Source organism: Squalius cephalus, assembly GCF_949319135.1.
Source record: "Squalius cephalus genome assembly, chromosome: 2".
Lineage (NCBI taxonomy): Eukaryota > Metazoa > Chordata > Actinopteri > Cypriniformes > Leuciscidae > Squalius > Squalius cephalus.
Window position 1 is genome coordinate 58,910,771 of NC_137123.1, and position 26,310 is coordinate 58,937,080.

Sequence of the window (26,310 nt, forward strand, 5' to 3'; positions counted from 1 at the left end):
CAGTGTTATATGGTAAAAACAGGCGAAGAAAAAGCAGAAACAAGCGATAGAAGCATTATATTGCATATGTAAACTATTGCGATCTTCAAACATTAAACAGCATATAAATGAAAACTGCCTATGTTACCCATTGAAAAGTCGAACCATGAAGAGGTATAGGAGTGTGAAGCTTTGTGGGTGTTGATGATGGACTCGATCTACTCCATGTTTTGATCATCATTTTGTATCTGATCCGGGCATTGCCTTTGTACAAAGATGCTATGTGAAAGTTTTGTGAAAATGAAAAAAATAAAATAATAATGCTGGGGCTGGCTAGCACCTTTTTTGTAAAACGGAGAAAGAGTTAATACTGTGAAGAATAAATATGTGTAACATTATATTTGGAAAATATTTAGTTTTACTAAATTAGTCTTTTTACACACTATAGTATGGAGGACCAAACCTAAATAAATGCAATATATGACTTAATAATATGACCAATCCTTCAGAAGAAAAAAATTAAATATGTATGTATAGATTTATTTCCTATTTTAACCCAATCTATTTATTTAAATCAATTTTCATTTGTTTATTATATTAAAGGGGTGGTATAATGCCCTTCTCACAAGATGTAAAATAAGTCTTTGATGTCCCCAGAATGTGTGTGAAGTTTTATCTCAAAATACCCAATAAAGATGAAAAAACACACTCTCTAGTTATATCTCATATATTTATTTATACCATGTCCACACAGACGCGTTTCAGCCTAAGCCATCATCAGTGTGTGATGCACACTGACACACTTATGATGGCTTAGGCTGAAACGCGTCTGTGTGGACATGGCATAAATAAATATATGAGATATAACTAGAGAGTGTGTTTTTTCATCTTTATTTGATAACTTCTTTATAACTCGCACCCATAAACGGATTTTTATTTTTATATAGCATGTTAAAGTTGTCACTTTTTGAGGGTGAGCAAAAATGCACCGTTTTTGTGTCTGTTCCTTGAAATGCAAATGAGCTGCTGCTCCCGGCACAGTGGGCGGAGCTTCAAGAGCTCGTGTCCTTTTACCTCACACAGACATGCAGTGAAAATTTCAGAAACTTTTAGCCTTTTATGTTAAAACCGAAGTCAAGATGAAGAGACTCAAGAAGTGACAACATGTAGACAACATTTCTGAATGGTTAGTTGGTGAATTTATGTAGTTTGTGTGTAGTTATCTTCTATTCATTGATATTCTGTCTTGATAATCTATAAATCACGTTCCCGGGGGCGGGGTTTATGTAAATTTTAGGGTTAGTGATGTCACTAACTCGGGAGGAATGTCGTGTAGTCCTTACCAGCCATTTGTTGTAGTCCTTAAAAAGCAATTTCTTTAAAAGCAAATATCTCCCTTTGCTTTTAACTTTGAGCATTGTAACTTTGCAGATGTTGTTTATGCTCAAACAGCAACATTACACACTAACTAAAGTTAGAAAAGTGAAATCATATTCAACCACCCCTTTAATCATTTATTTAAATCAAATGTATAGATTTATTTGTATCATTTTACTTTTGAAATTGCTTTAAATTTAGCTAGTTACTTAGTGTAATATTAGTTGTATTACACTTTTCCACAGACCCCCTAGCACTTCCTTTTGGACCCGTCTGAAAAGCGACTTACATCATGCTCTTTCTTGGCCCGATGTCCACAATGAAAACCCGATTCTGAACGTCCATTTTGGATCCCGTGACACCACAACCAGTGTAAACCAGTCCAATCAATCAATCAAGTTCAAATCGATGAGAACGGTCCACTTTTTTAAAAGGGCAGTACACAAAGCAGTTGAAAACTAGATATTTGGAGATATTGGAGGTGCAAGTCAGTCAACAAATTGACATTCAACAATACATTTTGTAGTTCAATGCTTTTAAGTGTTTTTTTTTGTTTTTTATAAATCAAAGCAGTAACAGCATGAGCAAAACACAATCACTATCAAACAAAGATAATCTCCTTGGATATCTGAAAACACAAATCTGCGGTCTGGGTCAGATGTGTATGCATGAGGGTATCTACAGGAGAAGGGCTGAAACGCACTCGGTCGTGCAAAGCAAAAACACTCCTAACCGACAGACTGCGATGCGGCAAGCAACTCGTTTGTCCACTTTGAAATTAAAAATACAATCACAGCAACACAGAACATGTTTGCAACAACATGGCGCAGAACTTTTGACCAGTCAGCTTTCACAGTTGGCAAAACTCAAAATTATAATGGAAGAAACAACTTCTGACTGGTCGCATTATGACTAGTTAGGACGCGGTCGGTGTAATCCATTTAACTTTCAACTTTAAAGGAATGTTAACTTGTCAGCAAACAATGAACAGTTCTGTAAAAACCGATGTTACAGGCCATTAAATATATACATTGTTTTTATATACACACATTTCCAGTTTAAAAGATAATTTCCCTTTAGTGTAATTAATAATTGAAAATATACATATATAGGATCATAAAATCATCTTATATTCATTGTGTCGTGTAAGAAGTCACTCGGACCTTTGACATTGACATGAAGACAAAAGAATAATCAAATTCTTCAAAAATAAATCCCAAATATGCTGTTTGAGCTTTACGTCGTCGATTCTAGAATTAGCCTGATGACATATTGAGTACATCTTATAAAGATAGATAGAAATAAGGCTCAATCATTCTCTTAGGATTCCCCTCTTATAAATATCCATTTCAATTAAAAAAGGGGAAATAATTCAGTCAAGCTCATGCATGAACTCTTTCCAAACTTTGTACAGTAAAGATTTTATCGTTTAAATTATATTTCAGGCAATCTGTGACCACTTGATGTGATTTTTACAATGTAATACAATGTACGCTACCATTCAAAAGTTTAGGGTCAGTAATATTTGATTTTTTTGGAAGAAGTTTCTTATGTTCACCAAGGCTGCATTTATTTGATTAAAAATAATTGTACATGCTGCTCAAGTAACAATTCTATTATTAATGTCAAATATTAAGCAGCACAACAGCATGAAAGTTCAAATTTATTTGACTTTTATTTTAACTTTTTTTAAAATTATGAATGTCTTTACTGTAACATTTGATCACTTGAATGCGTCCTTGCTGATATCTTACCGACCCCAAACTTTAAACTTTGGGATGGTTATGAAAATCCAGGAAAAGTCCTGCAAAATTTGAGCATGTACAGACCAACAAAATTTTTAAAGTGCATCCAATTATAATATATTGAACCTGAATATGGGCATATGAAGGTTAGGGTTAGACTCCTAATTCTTCTACATGACGTGGAGGGAAAAAGCACAATGAACTGGGAATTTTTCTGCCGGCTAAAGTACGCTATGTTGCATTCACGGTCACTTTTGTGCAAAAAAAAAGAAAAAAGAAAAAAGAAAAGAAAGTGATATATACCTCAACAAAAAATATATATATAGACAATCCAATATTAATTGATTTACACTTTTTACTAACTTTTTAAGTTCTGTGTACCAGCAACTTTATTATTTATTCGAGACATATTTAATAGTAAACTATTCTTCACTCTAACCAATTTCAATAAATAAGTCCATCCACTTCATAGGTATATAATATAGAATATATTAGTTTAGCTATTCTTATGAAAAGAAATCTTTGCCACAACCAACTTTTCGTTGAGAATTTGCAGTCATCCCCTGCTCATCCTCTCCTTAACCTCTACCAGCCCTACACGCAAATAAAACTGGTGTTCTCGTGACCCGATGCATAAACCAGGGGGCTCTTGGTCAAAATATACATACGGTAAACCATTAAAACTTGTACGTCTATTTTAAGTCGCTTTTGAAATCCGAGTGGCTTGATTTGAGGCTGAAGGTTATTTGGATCTGTCAAAAACCCTTGTTACCATCGCGTTTAGGATTTGTCGTACATTTCGCGAGACGAAAAGCACACCAACGATCACAGTGATCTCACTCCCGAAAACAACAAAAAAGGCATAGTTGACTGCGACATTCCCTTTCACAAATCATGTGTGTCAGTAATTGGTATCTACATGGCCTATAAATAAAACAAACAGTTTAGGTGACGGGAAGCTAGGACTCCTGCTGGTCTGCACGCTGATGACTGCTTGGGGGCGTGTCTTCGGAAGCCCCGCCCACTTCCACCTGTCCGTCAACACCAAGGCCCAACACCTCATCCATCTGTTCCAGTTCGCTTTGGTCCAGTAGCTCAAAGTCCTCTTCTTCCGTGGGCACGAGCGTGACATCCGGCTGCTCTTCGGTGCTTGCTTCGGCGTCCTCGTCCTCGTCCTCGTCCTGTTCGCTGGCTTCCTGGGCGGACGGCGACTCGAGGGGCGATTCCATCGGGCAAGGAGGCGTTTCGGTGGGAAGGAACGAAGCCATGGATGAGCCTTCGTTGGCCTCTGTAGACCTCAACAGGGCTGAGAGAGTGTTCTGTACTACGGTAGAGATGGCCGTGGTCACTATCTCCTCGCTAAGTGCTTCCAGGGACCTAGCGGGTTCCAGTACCCTTCCCTCTTTCTCAGTACCCACACTGCTTTGGTCTGCCCCCGCTGCTTGTCCGTGTCCGTTGAAGTGCGTGTTGACAAAGTGGAGCGGAGATGCTAAGTGCTGGATGAGGAGGCTGGCCGGAGACAGGGCTTCCTCCTGGAGCTCGGATCCGGACGCTCCGGCCCGCTCGGACCCCAGAACGCCCAGCGGGAAACGGAACAGACCCGGTTCAATAGAAGGCATCTCGTCCACTGACGGAAACTCGGCGAGGTCTCTAGTGAACGCCTCCTCCGGTTCACTGTGCACGCTCTGCTGATCCAGGTCTGCTGATGAAAACAGAGTAACGCCATTAATACTCATTTCAAAGAATTAGACAGTCATTCTGAGGTTGATCCGCCTGAAAAGTATAAACAGCGTGTCTCAGTGGCACTTTTTAAAACTATTCAATTACGTTAACTGAATTAAACAATTCGATTATATTTTGTTGGGGTGTAACGATACCCTCATGTCAAGACAGGGCCGGAGTGGGGCCACTTTTCAGCCCGGGAGTTTCAGGCCCAAGACCGGCCCACTTTTTCCATGGTGGGATTCCAAAGCACTTTTTCCAAATTGGATAAATTAAGCAACAGTTCAGCTCTTACTATTGTGTAGTTTGTAATGGTTCAACAAATAATGTAAAGGTTAAATAATAATTCACTTAGACTTTGTAAGAAGCAATTGCGACTTTGTTTCACACAATTCTGACTATCTCGCAATTCTGACTTTAAAAGAAGCAATTGCAACTTTATTTCACGCAGTTCTGACTTTATATCTTGCAATATCTGACTATAAGAAGCAATTGCGACTTTATTTCACACAATTCTGACTATATCTCGCAATGCTGACTTTATAACATGCAATTGCAAATTTATTTCAGGCAATGCTGATTTTATATCTCGCAATTGAGACTTTATTTCACGCAATTCTGACTTTATATCTCGCAATTGAGACAATTCTGACTTTATATCTCGCAATTCTGACTTTATAACATGCAATTGCGACTTTATTTCACGCAATTCTGACTTTATATCTCGCAATTCTGAGAAAGAATTGCGAGATGTAAACTCGCAATTGTGAGATAAAAAGTCGCAATTATCTTTTAAAATGTTTTATTCTGTGGCGGAAACAAGCTTCCATACCTCCTGGCCTCTTCCTCCCATCCATCCTCCCTGACGCGTACCGTTACGGTAGGGCCGGTCCAGCTATTGGTAGGAGCCGGCGGTGCCGCGGTAGCCTACCTGAGAAAACGTTTTGGAAAAGACGGGCTATGGACCCAACCAACTCTATAGGAGGGGAGGGGAGAACTCCCTCACATGGTACAACCCATGCAGAGGCTGCGGCTGCGGTGTCAGAATGCGGAACGTGTAATGTAGCCTAACTAACATGACATTGAAATGTGAAAAAAAAAAAAATTTATTTCCTCGACCGGCCCAAAAGTGAAGCGGCCCACCGGGATTTCTCCCGATTCTCCCGATTACCCACTCCGGGCCTGTGTCACGATTCAATACATATCACGATGTTAAACTCACAATACGATATTATTGCGATACTCCATGATAAAAGGTTAACAAAAAATTTACTTTTGATTAAAATGCTAAATTTGGTTTTACATTGTGGGTGTAAATGAATAGGCTTGGACTTTATGCTGGTAACCCAATGCACAGGACAATAGAGACAGAATAAAAATATTCATGATTCTGAAGCTAAAAATACAGAATTATTTCAGACGAATATGCTTGCACTCTGTCACTGACTAGATATGTTTAAAAATAATGTAGGCCACTTTTTATTGGTAACATAAGACATTTGGCATTATCAGCACCCACAAATATTCCCACATTGCATTACTATACATTATATTCAACATTATATGTAGCAGTTTAATTTAGTCCTGACGCTAAATTTCTGAAAACTAGAATTCTTCATTTTTATTTTGGATGAACTGTATATATTGTTGCATTTTTGTATTGCGATATATTGTGACACGATATATTGTTACACCCCTAATATTTTGTTTAAATGCACTACATTTACGCACATTTTTATTTATTTTTTGTCATACTGAAGAAAGAATGTTTTATAAATGATTTACTCAAATTCACATTAAAAAGGTTTAACGGAAGACTAACACACATTTGAATTTGTGCAAGAATGTTTTTACATATAAATTCAAATTCTATTCAAAAATCTGAATTTACCTGAGATATACCTGAGAAAATTTGCTTCTCATTGTTGTTTTTTTTCCATGAATGAGTTTTTTACTTGCAGACAGTCTGGACTTGCTGAGAATTTTCCCCTCAAACTTTTTCTCAACATGCCTTTTAATATTTCTAATATATATTTGCATTTCATTTTTTTGCTTAATACTTTCACTGAAACTGTGGCATCGACATTAATATCTTATTTTTTAGTTTCAAATTATGTTTAAATGCATAAATATCTAGGCTAAATTATTTTATATCATTTTACCACTCTTAAGGTATAATTCAACAGAAAATATGATAAGATATGTTATTATATACAATGTTATATACACTACTGTTCAGGTTTTTTTGGTTTTCAAAAAAATAATAATCCTTTTATACAGCAAGGACACATTAAATTGATCAAAAGTGACAGTAAAGACATTTATAATGTTACAAAAGATTTCTAATTAAAGCTGTAGTCCTAAACTTTTGACGCTCTAGCGGTTAATAAACAGAACCTCGTGTGTCTTGCGGAAGAACATTGTAGCCGGAACTACTTCTCTGTGTTTATGTCTATGGCGAGTCATGGAGGTACTAGGTTTCTCCGCAGCGGTACGACCCGAACCAGTCCAAAATAGTCCCAATATAAACACTTATTATAGGTAAGTGTTTGAAGGTGCACTTGAAGCACTGGTACCTTCAGAGACGTCTGTGAGCTGCGGTGTCGTGGCTCTGGACACAGAGAATCCTCCACTCTCCAGTATAGACGCCTCCTCATCCGACAGCTCTGAGTCTGTGATGGCCATCGCCAGAGCCGTGGTCTTCACATCCACCTGCTCCAACAGAGAACCAATCACTAGCTGGAATCACACTGCCCTTCAAACGTTTGGGCTCAGGACGATTTTAAATTAATAGTTTTATTCAAGTGACAGTAAAGACATTTATAATATTGCAAAAGTTTTCTACTTCAAATAAATGCTGTTGTAAATTTGCTTTCCATTCAGCATACAGTAGAATCCTGATTTTTTTGTTTTTACCATGGTTTCTACAAAAGAAAAGTTATTTTAAATTGTAAAAATATTTCACAATATTAGTTTTTACTCTGTTTTTGATCAAATAAACGTGACTCTGCTGAGGATAAAAGACTTCTTTCAAAAACTTTTTATAAAAAAATCATTACGACCCCAAACTGTAATATTAGAGCTGCACGATTTATCGTTGAAAGATCACAATCTCGATTCAGACATGAGAGAAACAGTTGTCATGTATAGATATGAAACAGCTTCACAAAACACTCTTTTCCAACCACACAATTATTCTGTGATAATTCAAATGATCACAGAAGTACTGGGATAAAAGTTTATAGTTGGGATATAAACACTGATGTTTACCGTAGTGATCAAAATACAGTAAATCACCTTTAGAAAGTAAGTTGACACTTCAAATAAAGATTGTATCAATTACATCGTTGCACCAGTAGGTGGCGACAGGTGAGTGTTAAAAGAGGATTTTGTCATTGAATCATTCAATGTTCAAAAATGCTGATTCATCCAGTAATGAAACAAGTGAAGTCATTATGAGTGAGTCATTGAATCATTCGTTCACACCAGTTTAAAAAATAATAATTCTGGTTAATAAATATTTTTTGTAATTGTTGACTGCAGCAATAAACAATTTGGCAGAACCTAAATTACATGTTATTTTGTTTAGTTGTCTGTTCAGAATCATGGGAGAGTTGTGATCTCTATTTTACACAAGAAAATCGTGTTTCTCTAATTATTCAGAATAATGCAGATCTATTAACAGTGCTGGGTAATTACTTTTAGATTACTTGGTAGATATAACAAAAACACAAAGAGAAAGATAAATACATTCCATTCTTTGTTTCCCAGACTGGGGTTCGTGAGTTTAATGAAAAGCTATTAAGTAATTAAAACACAAAAAAATTTAAATCAAAAGATATAATTTAAAAATAAAAACAATCAAAATAAAACGCTTACTAAAAAATAAAATATTTTATTTGTCTACCTTATGAATGTATATAAGCAGTAGGCTTATAAAAAGTAGTATTACAAATAATTTACTGCCATTTTGAGAATTACATGTGATCAATTAAAGAGTAACTGTTGTCTGATTACAAGTACTTCATTCTTGGAATCTGATTATGTAATTCAGATTACATGTAATCAGTTGCTTCCCAGCACTGTCTGTTTATTAAATATAGAATAAGACGGGATATAGTGTGAAGGTATGGCCCCTGATCACCACAGGACAGGACACTCACAGTGGGAGCGAAGCAGGAAAGCTCCTCCTCACTCTCGCTCTCCGTCTCTGCCCTCGGCTCATCACCCTCTTCCTGCTCCTTCCTCAGCTCTACACACACACACACACACACACACACACACAATTTCCAGGAAGTGAAACACTAACAACCTTCTGTGTAAATAGCCCATAACTGTCATATCAGCACTTCAACATTCAACAATTTTTCTATAGTTTATTACTAAACAATAGTGATTACTGACCACTATTTAAAATGTAATTCCTAACCCAACATGCAACTGTACATAATGTAGCCTCAAGAATTTTTATTTTGGGCTTTGAAGAATAAAAAAGGAAACGTTAGCAGCCTAGGTCACTAATTAAAGGCAACGCTCTCACTTCTCTTGTCGTATTTGCGGCGTTGTGTGTCTCCTTTCATGCTGTAGTCGAGCTTCATCAGTATGGGCTCCAGTCCGGTGTACATTTTCTGGATGAGCTCATGGTAGACCACCAGCGGCCACAGCAGCACACTCAGCACTAATGCAGCACAGAGAAACACACAGATAACCTCCACACACACACGACCGCGCACATGCCTGGGGGCATAATATTTATTATGTTTAAAAACATTTTTAAATTATGATGTTTAAATATGTAGGCTAAATTATTTTACATAATAGTACCACTCTTTAGGTAAAAATGAACAGTTAAAGAAGTAAGTTTTGTTTTTTTTAATGAAAAATGTGTCTTTTTATCTTTCAATTGATCAAAAGTGACAGTAAAAACATTTATAATGTTGCAAAAGTTTTCGGTTTCAAATTAATGCCGTTCTTTTCTTTCTATTCGCCATAAAAATCATGAAAAAAAAAAACCATTCCATAAAAATATTAAGTAGCAAAACTGTTTTCAACATTGCTAATAATCAGCAATGTTTCTTGAGCAGCAAATCAGCATATTAGAATGATTTCTGAAGGATCATGTGACACTGAAGACTGGAGTAATGATGCTGAATATTCAGCTTTGATCACAGGAATAAATGACACTTTAAAATATATTTAAAAATAGTTAACAGTTATTTTAAATTGCAATATTTGTTTCAGTTCTTACTGTATTTTGATTTACAGTAAATCTCACCATTTGAACAGTAGTGTACCTAGAAATGTGACATGATGAAATATATATATAATTTTAAGTATTCAATATTCACCAATGAACCTGAATTAGTTCTATTTAAATAAAAATTCAAAACAATTTAATGACTTTCTTAATGCAAATTATTTCTTTTTTCTCCCTCCTTTTGATTTCATGGCAAAATAGGACCAAGATATGTACTTGAGATTCACTTAAAAAGTGAAAACACACTACTATCACACCTTTTGACACCTGTTTGAGTTGTAGTAGTATGTAGATTAAAGACTACTGTATTTCCTTGCCAAGCGGAATTGCTGGCTACATCTTCTGGAGTAATATAATGATCTTTTTATTTTGCTTCTTCAATATATACAGTAGCAATGCAAAATATAACCCGAGTGTTATGTACAGTAAGTGCAGAGGGGGACTTGAATAGTTAGTGTGTTGCATAATTTGAGTGGCTGGTGTAAAATGGCAGCAGTGTGTGTGTAAAAGTAATATATGGAAATAAGCAAACACAACAGAGGGAAGTTTGCTCACATATGATGTAGGAGATCATAATCCCGGGAATGTAATGTCCAACCATGGCCAGCATTAAACATCCCGAACACATCATGATGCAGAACTGATGAGATGAAACAGAAACATTGATCAGTAAACACTTTCCGGGGCCGGTTTCACAAAGCTATTTTAGACCGGTCTATAGTGTTAGACAAGTCTAAAATGTGCTCATAGACTAGTCTAATGCAAGTTAGACTGTTTCACAAAAATAAAGACTTAATTTAGACCAAAAAAATTAGACACCTCTTACCCCCAGGCTAACTTAGGTCTAAGACTCTGTTACCTTGGCAACCAGCAGTAACAAACAGCCAAAAGAAAAGGGAAAATGGCTCATAATTTAAACATTTCTTCTTGTTACTACATTCTCCGCTAAATTTCCCAAGTAAAATGTCCTTGTAACTGTTATACTCCTCCAACAAACACATATTTTCCACTGGGGTAAACTGCACTGAGCGGTTGAATGCGCTTACTCGATCCGCCATGTTTTTTGTTTTGAAAAGTGTCTTATTTTACCCAGAATGCATTGCAGTGTAGTCCTACTTAAGATAGTCAGAGTCTTAAGTGCTTTGTGCAACGGTCTGATTTAGATGTCTATCTGAAGTCTGACTATCTACTATATCTAAGCCATGGTCAAAGTCTATCTTTGTGAAACCGGCCCCTGGACATACAGTACCGATTGAAAGTTTGGGGTCAGTAAGATTTTTTTTGAAAAAAGTATCTTATGCTCACCAAGGCTGCATTTGTTTTTGTTTTAATCAAAAATACAGTAAAAACAGTAATATTGTGAAATATTATTACAAGTTAAAATAACTGTGATCTATTTTAATATATTATGAAAGGTCATTTATTCCTGTGATCAAAGCTGAATTTTCAGCTTCATTACTCCAGTCTTCAGAGTCACATGATCCTTCAGAAATCATTCTAATATGATTTTGTTAAGCAGCTCAAATGCTTTCAAAATGTATATTTTTATGCAAACCGTGAGATTTTGTTTTTCCGGGATTCTTTGATAAATAGAAAGTTCAAAAGAACATCATTTATTTGAAACAGAATATATTTGTGTCTTTACTGTCACTTTTGATCAGTTGTGCTGAAAAAAATATTACTTTCTTTACAATAAATAAATACTGACCCCAAACTTTTGAACGGCAGTGTAGACTTGAGAAAATAAGAAATATTTAAATTAAAAAAATAAATTAAAAATAAAAACCCACTACTTCCTTTTCGTGTTCAACAGAATAAAAAGAAAGTAATACAGGTTTGAAATGGCATTAGGGTGAATAAAGCACATTATTTCAATTATTTTTAGGTTAGAGAACCCCTCTCCCACCTTGCCGTGGTTTTGCCGTTTGTACTGGAGCATTTCTTGGATGTAAAGGCTGAAGGTGAGGAAACTCTCGGCGAGGTGATGGCTGAGTTCCTCTACGCTTAACAGACGTGGCTGCTCACTTAGTGTTTCTCTGGAACAACATGTGCAGATTAACTAGGCACATTTATTAAAGAAACAGTCTTAACATACAGCAAAGGTGATATTATGAAAGGGAGCTGTCCACTCTTAAAGGAGAACTCCGGTCAATTTTAACATTGAGCTCATTTTTTTGTACATTTGGAGTGCTGTCAGTACAGAGAACAACGACAAAAATCGGTGTTGCCTACACCGAGTTATTCTATTTTTAAAATTTGCACCCTGTTGACTTCAATGGGGCAAGTATTAAACCTGCTTTTAGCCTCTTAACATCCTTGATGTGTCATTACAAGTGCACAGGTCATGTTGAGTGATTCCTTCAGAGTGAACACGGTGAATCTGACTGCAGTAGATGTGAAAGATATGAATAAAAATGATGTTATTTCAGCCAGCGCACATACCTGTATTTTCTTCCTGTTTTCGGTTGAAGTCCACAGTAGTCGATTGTCGAGTTCGGGCGCATGATCGTATGTACTAAACCTATGCGCGTGAACTCGATAATCGACTACTGTGGACTTCGACCGAAAACAGGATGTAAATACAGGTATGAGCGCTGGCTGTGAATTAACATCATTTTTATTCATATCTTTCACATCTACTGCAGTCAGATTCACCCGTGTTCACTCTGAAGGAATCACTCACATGGCTGGGCACTTGTAATGACACATCAAGGATGTTAAGAGGCTAAAAGCAGGTTTAAAACTTGCCCCATTGAAGTCAACAGGGTGCACATTTTAAAAAGAGGATAACACGGTGTAGGCAACACCGATTTTTGTCGTTGTTCTCTGTACTGACAGCACTCCAAATTTACAAAAAAATGAGCTCAATTTTAAAATTGACCGGAGTTCTCCTTTAAGAGACGGGGGTGCTGTTGAGACATGCAGAGATTATTCACGACACATACCGCTCAATGACAGGCGCCTCTGGATGCCACACTGTGGAGAACAGAAGGACAAACATGAGCGAGGACAGAATAAAAAAGGCCCGTGCAACAAACGCTGGATGCCGGAGTAATTCTTATAGAATAAAAAAATACACCATTATGTTTTTGCAGGCAATATAAAGTGAAGCAGCATTGTAAATTGTGCATTTTAATCAGTCATTAGGCTGTGATTGGACTAGTTTTGCAATCAGTCCTTGTTTCATGAGAACATGACAAGATGTTTTACAGTAATAGTGTCTAAAATAGTTCAAGGGTCGGTGCAGTTTCAGGTGCTCTGAATCCAAACACAGTGTATATCCGTGCATTACCAGTGATCTGTGGAAGCTTGTCTTTCCATCTCTCCAGTAGAGTCAGTCCGATGAGAGACACGCTCAGGAGGAACAGGGGTCTCAGAGATGTGGACGTCAGGAGCCTAAAACACACATACATCTATTAAATCTTCACATTCTATTATAAAAACAACATGTGACTCACTCATGTGAAAATGTACCAGTTCCTGCATAGGAAAAGTAAGTTTAATTGTTGTTTTATTATTATTATAGTAAGCAGATACATAGTTTTTATCATAAATGTGTGTGTGTTTCTGTGTATATAGACTACCTGTCAAAAGTTTGGATACATTACTATTAATAATATTGTGAAATATTATTGCAATTTAAAATAGTGTTTTTTTTTGTGATGCAAAGCTGAATTTTCAGTATCATTACCGCAGTCTTCAGTGTCACATGATCCTTCAGAAATCATTCTAATATGCTGATTTGATAGTTATTATCAATGTTGGAAACAGTTGTGCTGCTTAATATTTTTTTGGAACCTGTGGAACTTTTTTTTCAGGATTCATTGATGAAAAAATAGTTAAAAAGAACAGCATTTATTAAAAATAGAAATATTTTCTAACAATATAAATCACTACTATCGCTTTTGATCAATTTACCACATCCTTGGTAAAAAGAAAAAAAGAAGAAAAAAAAAAAAGAAATTACTCACCCAAACTTTTGAACAGTAGTGCATATTGTTACAAAATATTTCTATTTTAAATAAATTCTGTTCTTTTTAAAAACGTTTTATATCCTGAAAAAAGTATTGATAATATTAATTGATAATCAATCAACATATTAGAATGATTTCTGAATCATGTGACACTGAAGACTGGAATACTGATGCTGAAAATTCAGTTTTAATGTTTTAAAACTTTTGACCGGTACTGTGAGTGTGTAAATATATATATATATATAAGTTATATAATTAATATAATAGATGGTAATACCACAATAAATACCCAAAACAAACATGGTATAACCCTAGTAATTGTCTAATAAACCATAATCATACACCATTACACGATGGTATTTACCCCTTACAAACAAGTACAGCATTGTATGATGGTATGGTACCATACATGGTATGACCATGTTTTTTTAGACATTACACAATCACAGTTCTATGAGCATATATCATTGTATTCTTACATCTTTCAGTGCAGTGTAAATGCCATATGAATATGGCACACATTCATGGCATCAAAGTACCATGGTATTGCAGTCTCACACCATGACTGTACTATGGTACTGCCATATTACTTTTTATAATACAGATAGTATGTCACAATAATCATGTGGAAATATTAAGGTACAGGATGACTATTCATGTACCATGTCCATGTGATAATTATAATAAATGTCCAAAATCTATAGTAATGGAACTTGAATGCATAATCTGATTAAGTACCATGATATTTACATGGTTCTACAAAAATACCATGGTAATGATAGGAGCACATGTCCAAAGAACGGTAATAGTAATACCACGGTAAAAGTAGCGAAGCTGCAACACGGAGCAACTTCGACCTGAAGCATCTGCTAACGGGCAGATTAGCCAGATTACTCGCTACTCGTCTGGATTAACATGTTTATTCGCGTGTGTCTCTCACCAGAACAGCGTGTTGAGCGTGAGCGCGCTGATGATGCTGTGCAGCGGCCTCTCCCACACCAGCAGCCGCTGAGCGCAGTTCACCGCGGGCTCGCACTGCGACAGCCAGCCGCGCAGACGCTCCCGCAGACGCCGCAGCTCCGGATCATCCTCGCCGCTCACGCCGCCACCGGGCGCGGGGAACCAGGCCTCCAGACCCGCCGCCGAGGAGGAGGAGCACACCGAGGCCCGTCTGCTCGCCATTGTCTCTTGTCCCGTGCTGTTTGTGTGTGTTGTTGATGATGATGATGACGGGGTTTGGTCAGGAGAGAGTCGTCATGGATTATTAGAAAAAACAGAAACACACAGTGGATCTTACAGGCTCTTGCAGTGTCACATGCTCCGTGTTTACTGCGCTCGTGAGTGACACCAGCTGGATCCAGCGCAAACTTCAGCTTGACATTTATATTGTTTATTTACCAAATATTATTTATGTATTAATAGTACGTATTTATTAATACATTTTAGAAATATAATTGTATTTATACAGAGTTTAAAATATAACTATTTCAATGTAATTATATATATGTTATTGAATATTTTTTTTTAATAATACAATTAAAATATTTTATAATTATTATTAAATACTATTTAATTAAATACGAATTTAATATTTATATTTTAATAAATATTTCAAAAACATTATTAACACTTAAAAGAACATGTTAATTTATTAATTAAACAAAATGTTTTAATTTATTTTACCTATAGTTTATGTTTAATTTATTAATACGTGTATTTTATTAATTTAGAAATACAATAAGCAGATAAAATCTAACAGATAGTTAGGATTAGCAACATAAATAATTTATTTTGTGGAATACAGTATTCACTTTGTGTCCTTGCTTCATATGAAAAAAATTAATAATGGGTGGAATTTGATGTCCAATGTCATGTATATTATTAATACATGTTATATATATAACATGATGTGGTATAATAGGATAGAATATAGATGTTAATACCACGATAAATCCCCCAAAAAACAAACATGGTATGACACTGGTAATAGTCTAATAACAACCATAATCATACACCATGTTTTTACCCCTTACAAAAAAAGTACCATGGTATGACAATGTTTTTTAGACAGTTTTTTTGAACATATATCATTGTATTCTTAAATCTTTCAGTACAGTCTAAATACCTTCTGTATATGAATATGACAAACATTTATGGCATATATCAAAGTACCATGTTATTACAGTCTTATACCATGACTATGGTACTGCCTATTACTTTTTGTAATCGTATGCCACATGTGGTAATATTATGGTACAGGATGAGTAGCATATTCATTTACCATTATATTTATGATAAATGTGCAAAACCCATAGGAAATTAGTATTACCATGGGATTAATTACTTTATATTTACATGGTTCTCGAAGAATATACCATGGGATTTGGTAATGGTAGTATCTTACAGTGTGTTGCAACTTATGTTTTTTCTGGGTTTTATATTTCATATTTCTTGTTATTTGTGGAGTGGGCAATCAGACAAAAAAAAAAAGAGCACAAGGAATTGTTTATTTAAAAAAAAAACATGATAATCTGACTATACATTTCATAACAGCACAAAAAGGCAAACTAGATGATCAATTTGATCAAAATCCCAGGCCTTGTGTGCTCACGATCATACATAAAAACTTAAAGCAACAATTCTCTTTGCCAGTATTCATCATAAACCATCTCTCAGTTAAATGAGAAATATGTTGTTTAATATATTATACACTCTACATAATCCATGAAATTGTACAATGTAAATGTATCATGTAAAAAAAGAGATTCTTTCTTCATTCTTGCTTGCTCATATGTTATCCTCTTTGAATATCTGAAACAGGATAAGAGAATACACTTACAAAGAGCAGAATGATATTACCATGCTTTTTGAGCTGTATAATACCATGGTTTTCCTTCAAATACTTTGTAGAGCAACCACAATATCAGCAGCACAGGGAAGTTAAGTGGCTGTTTGCTGACATTATCCTGTTTCCAAACGCTCTGGTGTTAAATGACCATGACAAAGGGCCCCGGGGTCACGAGTCACGACCTACCAGGGTATTCTCAAACATTCACATACTCATACAGCCAACAAAGAGGCACACACATGCATAAAGCATGCGGGGAGTACACTATTCATCAGCAATTTTCTATAATTAGTATTGCATATGGACGTTTACAGTTATTTTCATTGCTCGCTGGTTGTGAATACCCAAAAGTAGAGAGAAAATGCAAATGTTTTAGGAGTGTCTGCCATTCATGGGTGCTGGAGCTTTATATAACAGAAGACATAACATGATATCATCAGACGATATAATATACAATGATTATAAAGAGTATATTAATAAAGAAACATGATACTGTGGTGTAATTTGCCAGTACTAGTAAAACATTTGAACACACCTGAATGAATGTGTTTTTCACACTTTTATGCTTTATGCTTAAATGCAGTAAATGTGTTTTGTAGACAAATATAAATTAGGCGTATGTCGAAATTTCTATATGATAGAAATTCCATATAACAACAAAAATATAAAGAATAATCATTCGTATTATTATCATTATATATTTATTCAGAAAAATGAATATAATTGTTAATTTCAATTAGTATTTTATTATTATTCAAATAATAGTAACAATTATTACTATTATTAGAAAAAAATAACATTATTATTTGTTATTTTTTAATTATTTTATAATAATAATAATTATTATTATTATATATTTATTTAGAACAATAACGATTATTAATTATTTAGAAAATTAATTAGTTAAATTATTTTATTTTTATTTACTACTACTACTACTACTACTAATAATAATAATAATAAACTTGTTTTTCAAATAAATAAGCTGGAGTGAATAGTGAAGGAAAGGCATCAACAGGTGAACCCCAGTAATAGTGTGTCAAACAACCCATGATGCACCTCGGATAAAAGAGAATTCTAGTTCGTTTAACATTTTTTGATCAATACATAATTCGATGTATGTTATTTTACAGTTTTGATGACTTTACTTTAGGTCTAAAATGTAACAAATAGTCCTAATAAAGAATGAGTAGGTGCAGAGCCGATCAGCCCTATACACACACTACGTAAGTTGCATAGGGCCCCACAAATTACTCAAGGCCCCGCCTTCCCTTCGTGTCAAAGCGCGTCAATCAAAGTTTACAACATCGAGGAGAAAATTAAGAGGAACTATCCTTCTGGTCACGAAAAGAGAGAAAAAAAACACCATGAGAGTGAATTGCGGGAACAGCTTGTGTTATCTCCTCTCCGAGCTTGATGTCAGCAGAGAACAGTAAAGTTAAAGCTACACTGTGTAGGATTTACTCCCATCTAGCGGTGAGACTACCAACTGAATATTACTTTCTAGCCCCTCCCATTCTGAGGGCGTTTTAACTCCTACGGTGGCCGTATTATTTCAAATCTGCCGGCAGTCGCGAGTAATCTCCCCCTCGCGTTCGTCACGGTGCCACTGAGTGTAAAAACGTGAAAGGCGAAGCTTGAATTTCCAGGTATGTCCCTCTTTGGCTAATGTATTTTCAAGATGGAGGCACAACATGGCTGCCGCCATTCAAGCGACTCCAAATGTATTCTAGTGCGACTATATGATGTATTCTAAATGGCAGATTATACACTTACGAGAATACTTGATTAGTTGGTTGAAGTGATTACACATTAATGAGAACGTATAATTTTGAAAGAACAAAGTGTTTTTTGCTAAAAATCAATTACACAGTGTAGCTTTAAGTTGATGTGCATCTCTCTCTAGTCTGTCTGTCTGTCTGTCTGTCTAACCTGGGCAGACACATTGATCTGTCTGTGTGTTGATAGCTAATGCCGGCCACTTCCAGGGCTGTGTTCTGTGACTTTGTGCCTGACAAAAAAAGTGAGAGTGAAACTATTTATTACGTTTGATAAACGACAAAGGGCAACGGTGTTTGTTTATAAACTACAGCTCGGAAAAGATAACCGCGTCGCACGTTAACATGCGTTCATATGCGAGTGGGGACCAGTACAATATGGGTGTGATGGCATTAGGCGCACATACTTTTAAAACAATTATCTAGTTTCCAAGTCAAGGTTTAATTACAACTCTGCAATAAAGCAAGATGGAGTATTGACTTTGACTATTGATTTATAGGCTATATTGCATTTAAAATGTTGATTGGCTGGACATACTGGTCAATATGGATGCACATATCCCTCAGTAAATAATAACCATCAAGAATCAAGTATTGCTTTTATCATTTAAAAAACACAGTGACATGCTATGGCAAGCCATTTTAGCTTTTATTCATTCACAGGATGCATTTTTTATATCAATAATTAAATTTGTACTATTTTAAATGTGAATTCTTGATATCAAGAATGTACTTTTTCTAGTAACAATGTCTATTTCTGATATCAGGAATTACATTTTCATTAGTACTAGTTAAAGGATTGTAGTGGGAGCACTGGGGTGTCAGGTGTGACTGTGTGGCACGGGCTAATGGCAAATGGTTTACATGGCTCATGGGTCCTTAACAGAATCGGGATCGGCTCTGAGTAGGTGTGTGCAAACGTTTGACTAGTACTGTATGCAGTAGCAATGCATGTGTTGGCAAAGCTAGGCTAGGGAGGCAGAGTAAAGCCTACCTGGATGCTAGTGCTGGTTAGATGAGGGAACAGGAGAAAACATCTCCTCAGGTTAGGAAAACAGAGCATCAATACCTGCTGGAGATAAGACTATAGCCTGCAGCAGGTCTGAGAGAGAGATTATTCCCCGAACCACGTCATCTCTGTCCACAAGCACCAGCCTATGGACCTGGACAGAGCCAAGATAAAACATCTCAGAGCGAACACACACACGCACACAAACTAAAATTAAAACACAAAATTGAACAAAATAAAAGTTAAAGTCACCATGAAATCAAATTTGACAACTCTTATTTATTTTATGGAATATTGCAGTATTTGTGCTCATTATTATTATTATTATTATTTTCATATGCCCTTGTCATCTCTTCTCTTCTCTGATCATGTCGTGTTTACTGGCGTGTGGGCGGGACAACCTGTCACTCACATGAGGTCGACCAATAGAAAACCACGACCATCCAATCAATTCCCCATGGACAAAATCAAGTCCCGCCCTTGCACCCTTCATTTTTACTTGTTCGAGAAGCCGTTTCACTCAGATATATACGTCACAATAGGGAAGAAAAGACTAGTGCAACTTCTGCTCCAATTAAATGACACTTGTTGTATAACAAAATAACAAACCATGACAAATGTAATTCGGAACAAAACAATAAAATAGGCTAGTACAACATTTGCAATTTAAAAAGACAAGGCAAAAAGATGTGTTAAATAAAAATATTTGGAGATATGTTTTATTTCTAATTTCTATTTCAATGTATATATTTATAAAGACACATTCTAAATTCTAAATTATAATCAATTATAAATTCACATTTATTCACATTTCTATAAATGTGCATTAGCCAACTGGCTGATTTCCAACTGTAGCCAAAGTAAACATCTCAGAAATAATGAGCAGCCTCAGTTTAGAAGACACATCCTTACCTCTGCCTTGACTATTCTGTCAATAACAGTTTCCAAAGTCTCGTCAGGGTAACATTTAATGACTCCTTCCACATAACAGCGCCTCCTCCGCACTGCCTCCTGCATGCTCATGCTCAGGTTATTGTAGGTTTTCTGAGCTGCAAGATTCTGTCAGAAGAAACAATCGCACAATATATTGGGTAACAAAGTTCTCTCAATAACCCAGTGCTGCTTTTAATATCTGAAATTAAAAAAAGGAGAAGAGATTCTCACAATCACATCGAATCTGGAATACAAGGCAACCACTTTGCCTACAAAGCAAAACAGAAGGAAGGGAAGTCCGTTTATTTTGTCCTGTAACACATTCATTTCTGAGTTATTTCATTGAGTTAAGCGTACCGTTGTCATCCACCACTGGGAGAGCGGACACACGTCGCTCCACAAACACAGACAGGGCATCGTACACAGTGGCCGTCTGTGAGACTGTGGCCACGTCTGTGAATGTTCCTATTCCTGCATCTTTAATTTGCATCTTCAAGAAGCGTGGCTTGGGCACTGCGGCTTCCTAGAGATGAAAAGAAAATCATATTATTTATGCAAAAACATGCTGATCTGTAACATGATGTCTTCAAATGGAGCCAAGAACTGGATTGTTTTCGGCTTACAAATAAATGAAGGAACTTGAGGATCCTCTTATGGGTCAGTATGTGAAGGACGTTTCCAGACTCCGGGTCGATGACCGGCAGCCTGTGGATTTTGTGTTTCAGTAAAGAGTAGACGGCATCAAAGAGGCTGTGTACGGACAGAAAAATGTAGAAATATAGATTATATAATATATTTTATAAATAGATACACTACTGTTTAAAGGTTTGGGGTCAGCAAGATTTTTTTTTCCGAAATAACACTTATTCAGAATCAGCAGTCACGCATTAAACTGATCGAAAGTGAGAGTAAAATGCTGTTCTTTTGAACTTTCTATTCATCAAAGAAATACGTCTTTTTTTAAATTAAAGGTATAGTGGAGGATTTTTTACTTCCGGGTGGATCACCTATACTATTGGTCCTCCTAATTGTCAATCATTCTGGTGAATCAATCAAACTTGTTCAAAAAGTGGAGAGGGCGGATCTTATCTAAAATTTGGAAAGATCCTCCACTATACCTTTAAGCAGCACCACTGTTTTAAACATTGATATTAACAAAAAAATTGGTTAATTAATTAACAATTTTAAATATATTCAAATATAAAATACGGTTATACTTTATTTGAAGGTGTCTTTGTTACAATGTAATTATACATTTAAGTAATATTAAGTAACTACATGTACTTACTATAGGGTTAGGATTAAGGTTTGGTTTGGTTTAGGGTTAGTTGCATGTAATTATGCATAATTTATAGTTATTACTATAGTAACTATATGTAACATGTAACAATGACAGTGTAAAATAAAGTTTTCGGTAACACTTTATATTTAAAGCATGCATTAGAAATTTTTTTTTAAACAATTGTACAGACCCCAACATTTTGAATGGCAGTGTAAACATGAATATCTATTTTGCATCTTATATATAAGTTACGATTACTATTATTATGTATAACAATCATACGGTACATGGCACCAGGAACCCTGGCACCACTTACATAACTCAAACTGTGTTTTTAATACCTCGCATCAGGTGTGATACTGATGAGATATTGATCGTGATATTGCAGATAGACGTCTACAGAAAGAGAGAGCACATGACGAGAGAAACAGAAAAACATTGGAAAAAATCAAAGGTAAGTCGTTCATCTCAGGTGACACTGTGCAGTAAATGTGCCCTACAATCACACAATGACAGTCAATGAAAATATATCGAGCCCTGTGGAGATACAGCCAGCCTGATAATGTTTCAATGCTAAATATGTCATCCTAACATCTGAAGTGATGCAAAGAATGATTATTAAAATAAAAAAAATGATTTCACTCTTTTCCTCTTCCACGAAGGGAAAAAGTGGGCAACTAATGCAAGTCTGTCAAAAGCATTTTTTCTTTCTTTGATTCAGCACAACATTTTACATATTAAATGCTTTAGTAAGTAAAACCCATCGTCCTTTAAGACAGAGTTCATTAGATAAAACTGGTAATGACCGTCCTTATAGCTGTACTAGACAACATCCCAACATCATCTGTGTAGTTCAGATTATTTACTTTGAAATGAATCACCTCTCCATGTCTCAATCTTGTGCTCCTCCAGTTCATAGATCTGAACCTACAAGAAAGAAAGCACCTGTAAAATATATAATATTAAACAATATAATATAAATATAATATACTATATTTAAATATAGACTACTGATCAAAGGTTTGGGGGTCAAGATTGTTTAATGTTTTTGAAAAGAAGTCTCTTATGCTCACAAAAATACAGTAAAAAAAGTAATATTGTGAAATATTATTACAATTTAAATTGTGTTTTCGATTTAAATATTTTCAAAATGTTATTTTGCAAAGCTGAATTTTCAGCATCATTTTTTCAGGTTTCTTTGATGAAACAAAGGTAAAAAATAACAGAATTTAAAGGAAATCTATTGAAAATACAAATCGTTTGTATCAATGTAATGCTTTTTTATGTTAATGCTGAATAAAAGTATTAATTTCTTTCAAAAGAACTGACCCCAAACTTTTAAACGGTAGCGTATTTAAATATATATATTTTTTAAATGACTTCTCTTTATACCTATTACATAAGTTGAGAAGACAACACATATCTGGAAATGTAGTTAAAGCTGATGAGAAGATTTGGTAGCACTTTATTTTAAAGTCCTGTTCCACACGTACATACTATGTACTTATTATAGTAATTACAATAACTGGGTTATAACTAGGTACTAACCCTGAAGTTATTACCTGCTATTACCAGTGCTTTCTTTGATAACTACACTGTTTACTGTTTAATTTTTTTTTTTTTTACAGGGCTGAACTGTTACAGAGACTGATTTACAAATCAAAAGCTCAAGATATCAGGTTGAGGAAATCATTAGTATGAAAAAAGACTGAGGCCGAATACTATTCCAAGGCATGTTATCATCTAACAAAGAGACAATATCTGTATCATGCAGCATTATGTGGACAGTCAATGCAGAAATCAATATGATTCAAACCATGAACGACAACACAAGAGGCAGGGATCGCAACCCACCATAGGTGACCTGTAATACCGATGAAGAATATTGATAAAATCTGTGATTGTCAGCATACCTGAGAAAATGGCAAGGAAATGAAGTAAACACGACGAAAGAGAACAATTCATAAAGATAAAAATAATACACACAGGCTCATCTGGGTCAGTCTTACCCACAAATCTTTGCAGTTTGTTGTCCCAGAGAGGGGCCGCTCTCAGGCCGTTCGCAACCAGAGCAAAGAAGGCCTTCTTCACCTGTGTCGATACAAAAGATGTGTGTTCACCTCCTCGAAACAAATATTTTGTGTATAAATTAATTATTGATGTCAACGAGAATCACATTTTAAATCATGTTAAACGATAACACCCTGCAAATGTACAGTACTGCATCCCAACCGGCAGTGTGGTGTCAAAAATGACCAGTTTGCAGCTGGTGGGAATCGCATCATAACAACAGTGTTTCTTCATGAAGTTCATGTAAGCTTCTGCATTCGGATCGGGGTCTGGAAGGACATGAAAACACCAAATCATTTTGAAAATGCCTAAGAACCTAAAGTGCTGGATGCAAATTCTCATGATTTATGAAATGTGCGTTGCCCTACCTGTGCTGTTCATTATATAGTCCTCATGGCAAACGTCCTGCCAAAATAACAAACATGTTGACATTATCATTATGTTGACTATAATTATGCGCTCAGAAATTAAATGAAATCATTTTAATTAGGTGCACTAATAATAATGCATAATATAACTGTTTTATGTGCATCATAACAGTAGCTAAAAAATGGTATTGCTATGCTACATCCCTTACAAAAAGTAACTGGTGTATCAGATCCATAGACTGATCAGATCAGATGGTAGTAGTATGGTACTTTAATACATTATAGGCTACCATAGATTATAATTTGTGCATCATTGGACTTCCAAACCACCATGGTTTTGCACACATACAAAAAAGTAATACACAGTAGCACTATGGTATTTTTGTAAATAACGTATAAAACATGACAGCTCAGCTGTCTTGCATTTTTCATTCTCTTCAAGCCTTTATTTTAACGCATGCATCCGACGCTGATTTACACCCTTGAGAGAAGGTTTATTACCTGCTGTCACTTACCTGCGTGTCAGTGTCCATTTGTGCGTGTGCACTACAGTCGAGCTCCTGCGTGCACATCTCCGCGTCCTGCGCATGCCCGCTGATCCCGCTTCACCAGAGCTATATTCGGATCAACTGAACTGAGGTCGGTTATTTAAGACGCGACGCTGACTCTAAACGCAGTATGGCCGATGGACAGAGACAAAGGCAAAGCGACGACGCTCTGGTGAAAAGAAGAATATCTATTTTAGGATATTGCTGTAGGAGTCCTGTTAAATGTGGAGTAAAGATGTCTGGTTTGACACTGACAGACAACACGAAACGAGAGCTGGCATGTAGGAGAGCGCGCGCAGGTTATTCCAAATATAGCGCGTGGCCTGTGTGATATGCGCGCGACCACCCATTCCTTCATGAAGGGTCCAAAATTAACTTTATGCCACACCTCCCAAAAGCCAACTAAGAAATGTCTTTGATATTGCTAAAAATATTTAGTGATTTAACTGGGTTTTAATATAATTTCCGTAAAATAAAAAATACCTTTTGATGCTGTGACAAGTGGGTAAGTCTTAGGGATGCACGATATCGCCACCATATCGGTATATGTTCATTTTTAATGTTATCATTATGGAAGTAAAATAATGACAAATGTTTTTGAAATAAAAAAGTGTGTTGAATTAGACTACTCGAAAAAATATGCATTGCATTAATTAACCCTGCTTGCATTTTAAATAATGCATTGTATTTTCAGGGCTTGCATTTTTATGGGCTGAAATTCAACATGGTTGTACATTTAAGCTGTGAATATTTCAATTCAAAACATTTCACACACGTTTTCATTATTAAAAATTCAATAATCCATATTCACCTTTCAGATTTCATGCGTTTCAGATTTTGATGCCTGAGGTGGGAAAATATGTTTTTCTGGAAGTTAAATATGTAATTAATGTTGTGGGGTGTTCAGAAAAGTAATAAATATAAGTAAAAAATCCAAAAATGTGCAAGTCCAAATCGGACCGGTTTCGTGGAATGACTCAAATATACAATGTTGAATTTCAGCCTATAAAAATGCAAGCCCTGAAAATACAATGCTTTAAAATGCAAGCAGGATTAACGCAATGCAAGTAGTGCAATTCAACAAGCTTTTTTGATTCAAAAAAATTTGTCATTATTTTACTTCCATATATCATCATCCCTATAAGAACATTTGTCCGATACATTAAAGCTAAAAAAATTCTCAAAAATGATCTAAAAATCTGGATTTAGATGTATCGGCCATTATATCTCTATTGACTCTATTAATAGAGTCAACAAACTGATTAAGAAAGCTGGCTCTGTTGTGGGGACTGAATCTGACATGGTCCAGCAGGTGGCGGAGCAAAGAATAGCCTACTCTCTAGACTGAGATCAATAATGGACAGTTCCTCACATCCACTCCATGCCCATTAATAACAGCACATTCACCCACAGACTGATC

General features: G+C 35.7%; 2 protein-coding genes across 6 annotated transcripts; both read right to left on the minus strand.

The window, feature by feature from the left end:
* Positions 1 to 1,230: 1,230 nt before the first annotated feature.
* On the minus strand, positions 1,231 to 15,395 carry retreg2 (reticulophagy regulator family member 2). Of its 2 annotated transcripts, none has more exons than XM_079856621.1 (9): positions 14,995 to 15,395; positions 13,373 to 13,476; positions 13,026 to 13,056; positions 11,987 to 12,116; positions 10,636 to 10,720; positions 9,364 to 9,501; positions 8,987 to 9,075; positions 7,400 to 7,535; positions 1,231 to 4,803 (listed from the first exon to the last, which is right to left on the minus strand). In XM_079856621.1, the coding sequence occupies exons 1-9, from the start codon at positions 15,234 to 15,236 to the stop codon at positions 4,061 to 4,063; spliced, it is 1,698 nt and encodes a 565-aa protein (XP_079712747.1). In that variant the 5' UTR covers positions 15,237 to 15,395; the 3' UTR covers positions 1,231 to 4,060. The 2 variants fall into 2 exon arrangements, with proteins under 2 accessions (XP_079712747.1, XP_079712748.1); XM_079856622.1 differs by having other exon boundaries at positions 1,231 to 4,800; positions 14,995 to 15,392.
* Positions 15,396 to 16,547: 1,152 nt separating this feature from the next.
* prkag3a (protein kinase, AMP-activated, gamma 3a non-catalytic subunit) lies at positions 16,548 to 25,257 on the minus strand. Of its 4 annotated transcripts, none has more exons than XR_013819392.1 (13): positions 24,858 to 25,257; positions 24,343 to 24,379; positions 24,137 to 24,243; positions 23,914 to 23,995; positions 23,759 to 23,817; positions 22,786 to 22,831; positions 22,246 to 22,300; positions 21,246 to 21,372; positions 20,980 to 21,145; positions 20,854 to 20,891; positions 20,602 to 20,748; positions 19,675 to 19,843; positions 16,548 to 16,865 (listed from the first exon to the last, which is right to left on the minus strand). XR_013819392.1 is itself a non-coding variant. In XM_079853087.1 (13 exons), the coding sequence occupies exons 1-13, from the start codon at positions 24,912 to 24,914 to the stop codon at positions 16,849 to 16,851; spliced, it is 1,032 nt and encodes a 343-aa protein (XP_079709213.1). In that variant the 5' UTR covers positions 24,915 to 25,257; the 3' UTR covers positions 16,548 to 16,848. The 4 variants fall into 4 exon arrangements, 2 of the variants coding, with proteins under 2 accessions (XP_079709213.1, XP_079709212.1); XR_013819393.1 differs by having other exon boundaries at positions 22,771 to 22,831; XM_079853087.1 differs by having other exon boundaries at positions 19,750 to 19,843.
* Between the last annotated feature and the right edge of the window lie 1,053 nt (positions 25,258 to 26,310).

Coding starts and splice junctions, on each gene's coding strand:
- retreg2 (XM_079856621.1), bottom strand. CDS start 15,236: ATGGCGAGCAGACGGGCCTCGGTGTGCTCCTCCTCCTCGGCGGCGGGT. Junction 9,076..9,363: donor CCGCAAATACGACAAGAGAA/GTGAGAGCGTTG, acceptor GTGTGTGTGTAG/AGCTGAGGAAGGAGCAGGAA. Junction 4,804..7,399: donor GCTCACAGACGTCTCTGAAG/GTACCAGTGCTT, acceptor TGTTTTCATCAG/CAGACCTGGATCAGCAGAGC.
- prkag3a (XM_079853086.1), bottom strand. CDS start 24,914: ATGTGCACGCAGGAGCTCGACTGTAGTGCACACGCACAAATGGACACT. Junction 24,380..24,857: donor AAATGGACACTGACACGCAG/GTAAGTGACAGC, acceptor TTATTTTGGCAG/GACGTTTGCCATGAGGACTA. Junction 22,301..22,770: donor GAGAGGTGATTCATTTCAAA/GTAAATAATCTG, acceptor CTCTTTCTGTAG/ACGTCTATCTGCAATATCAC.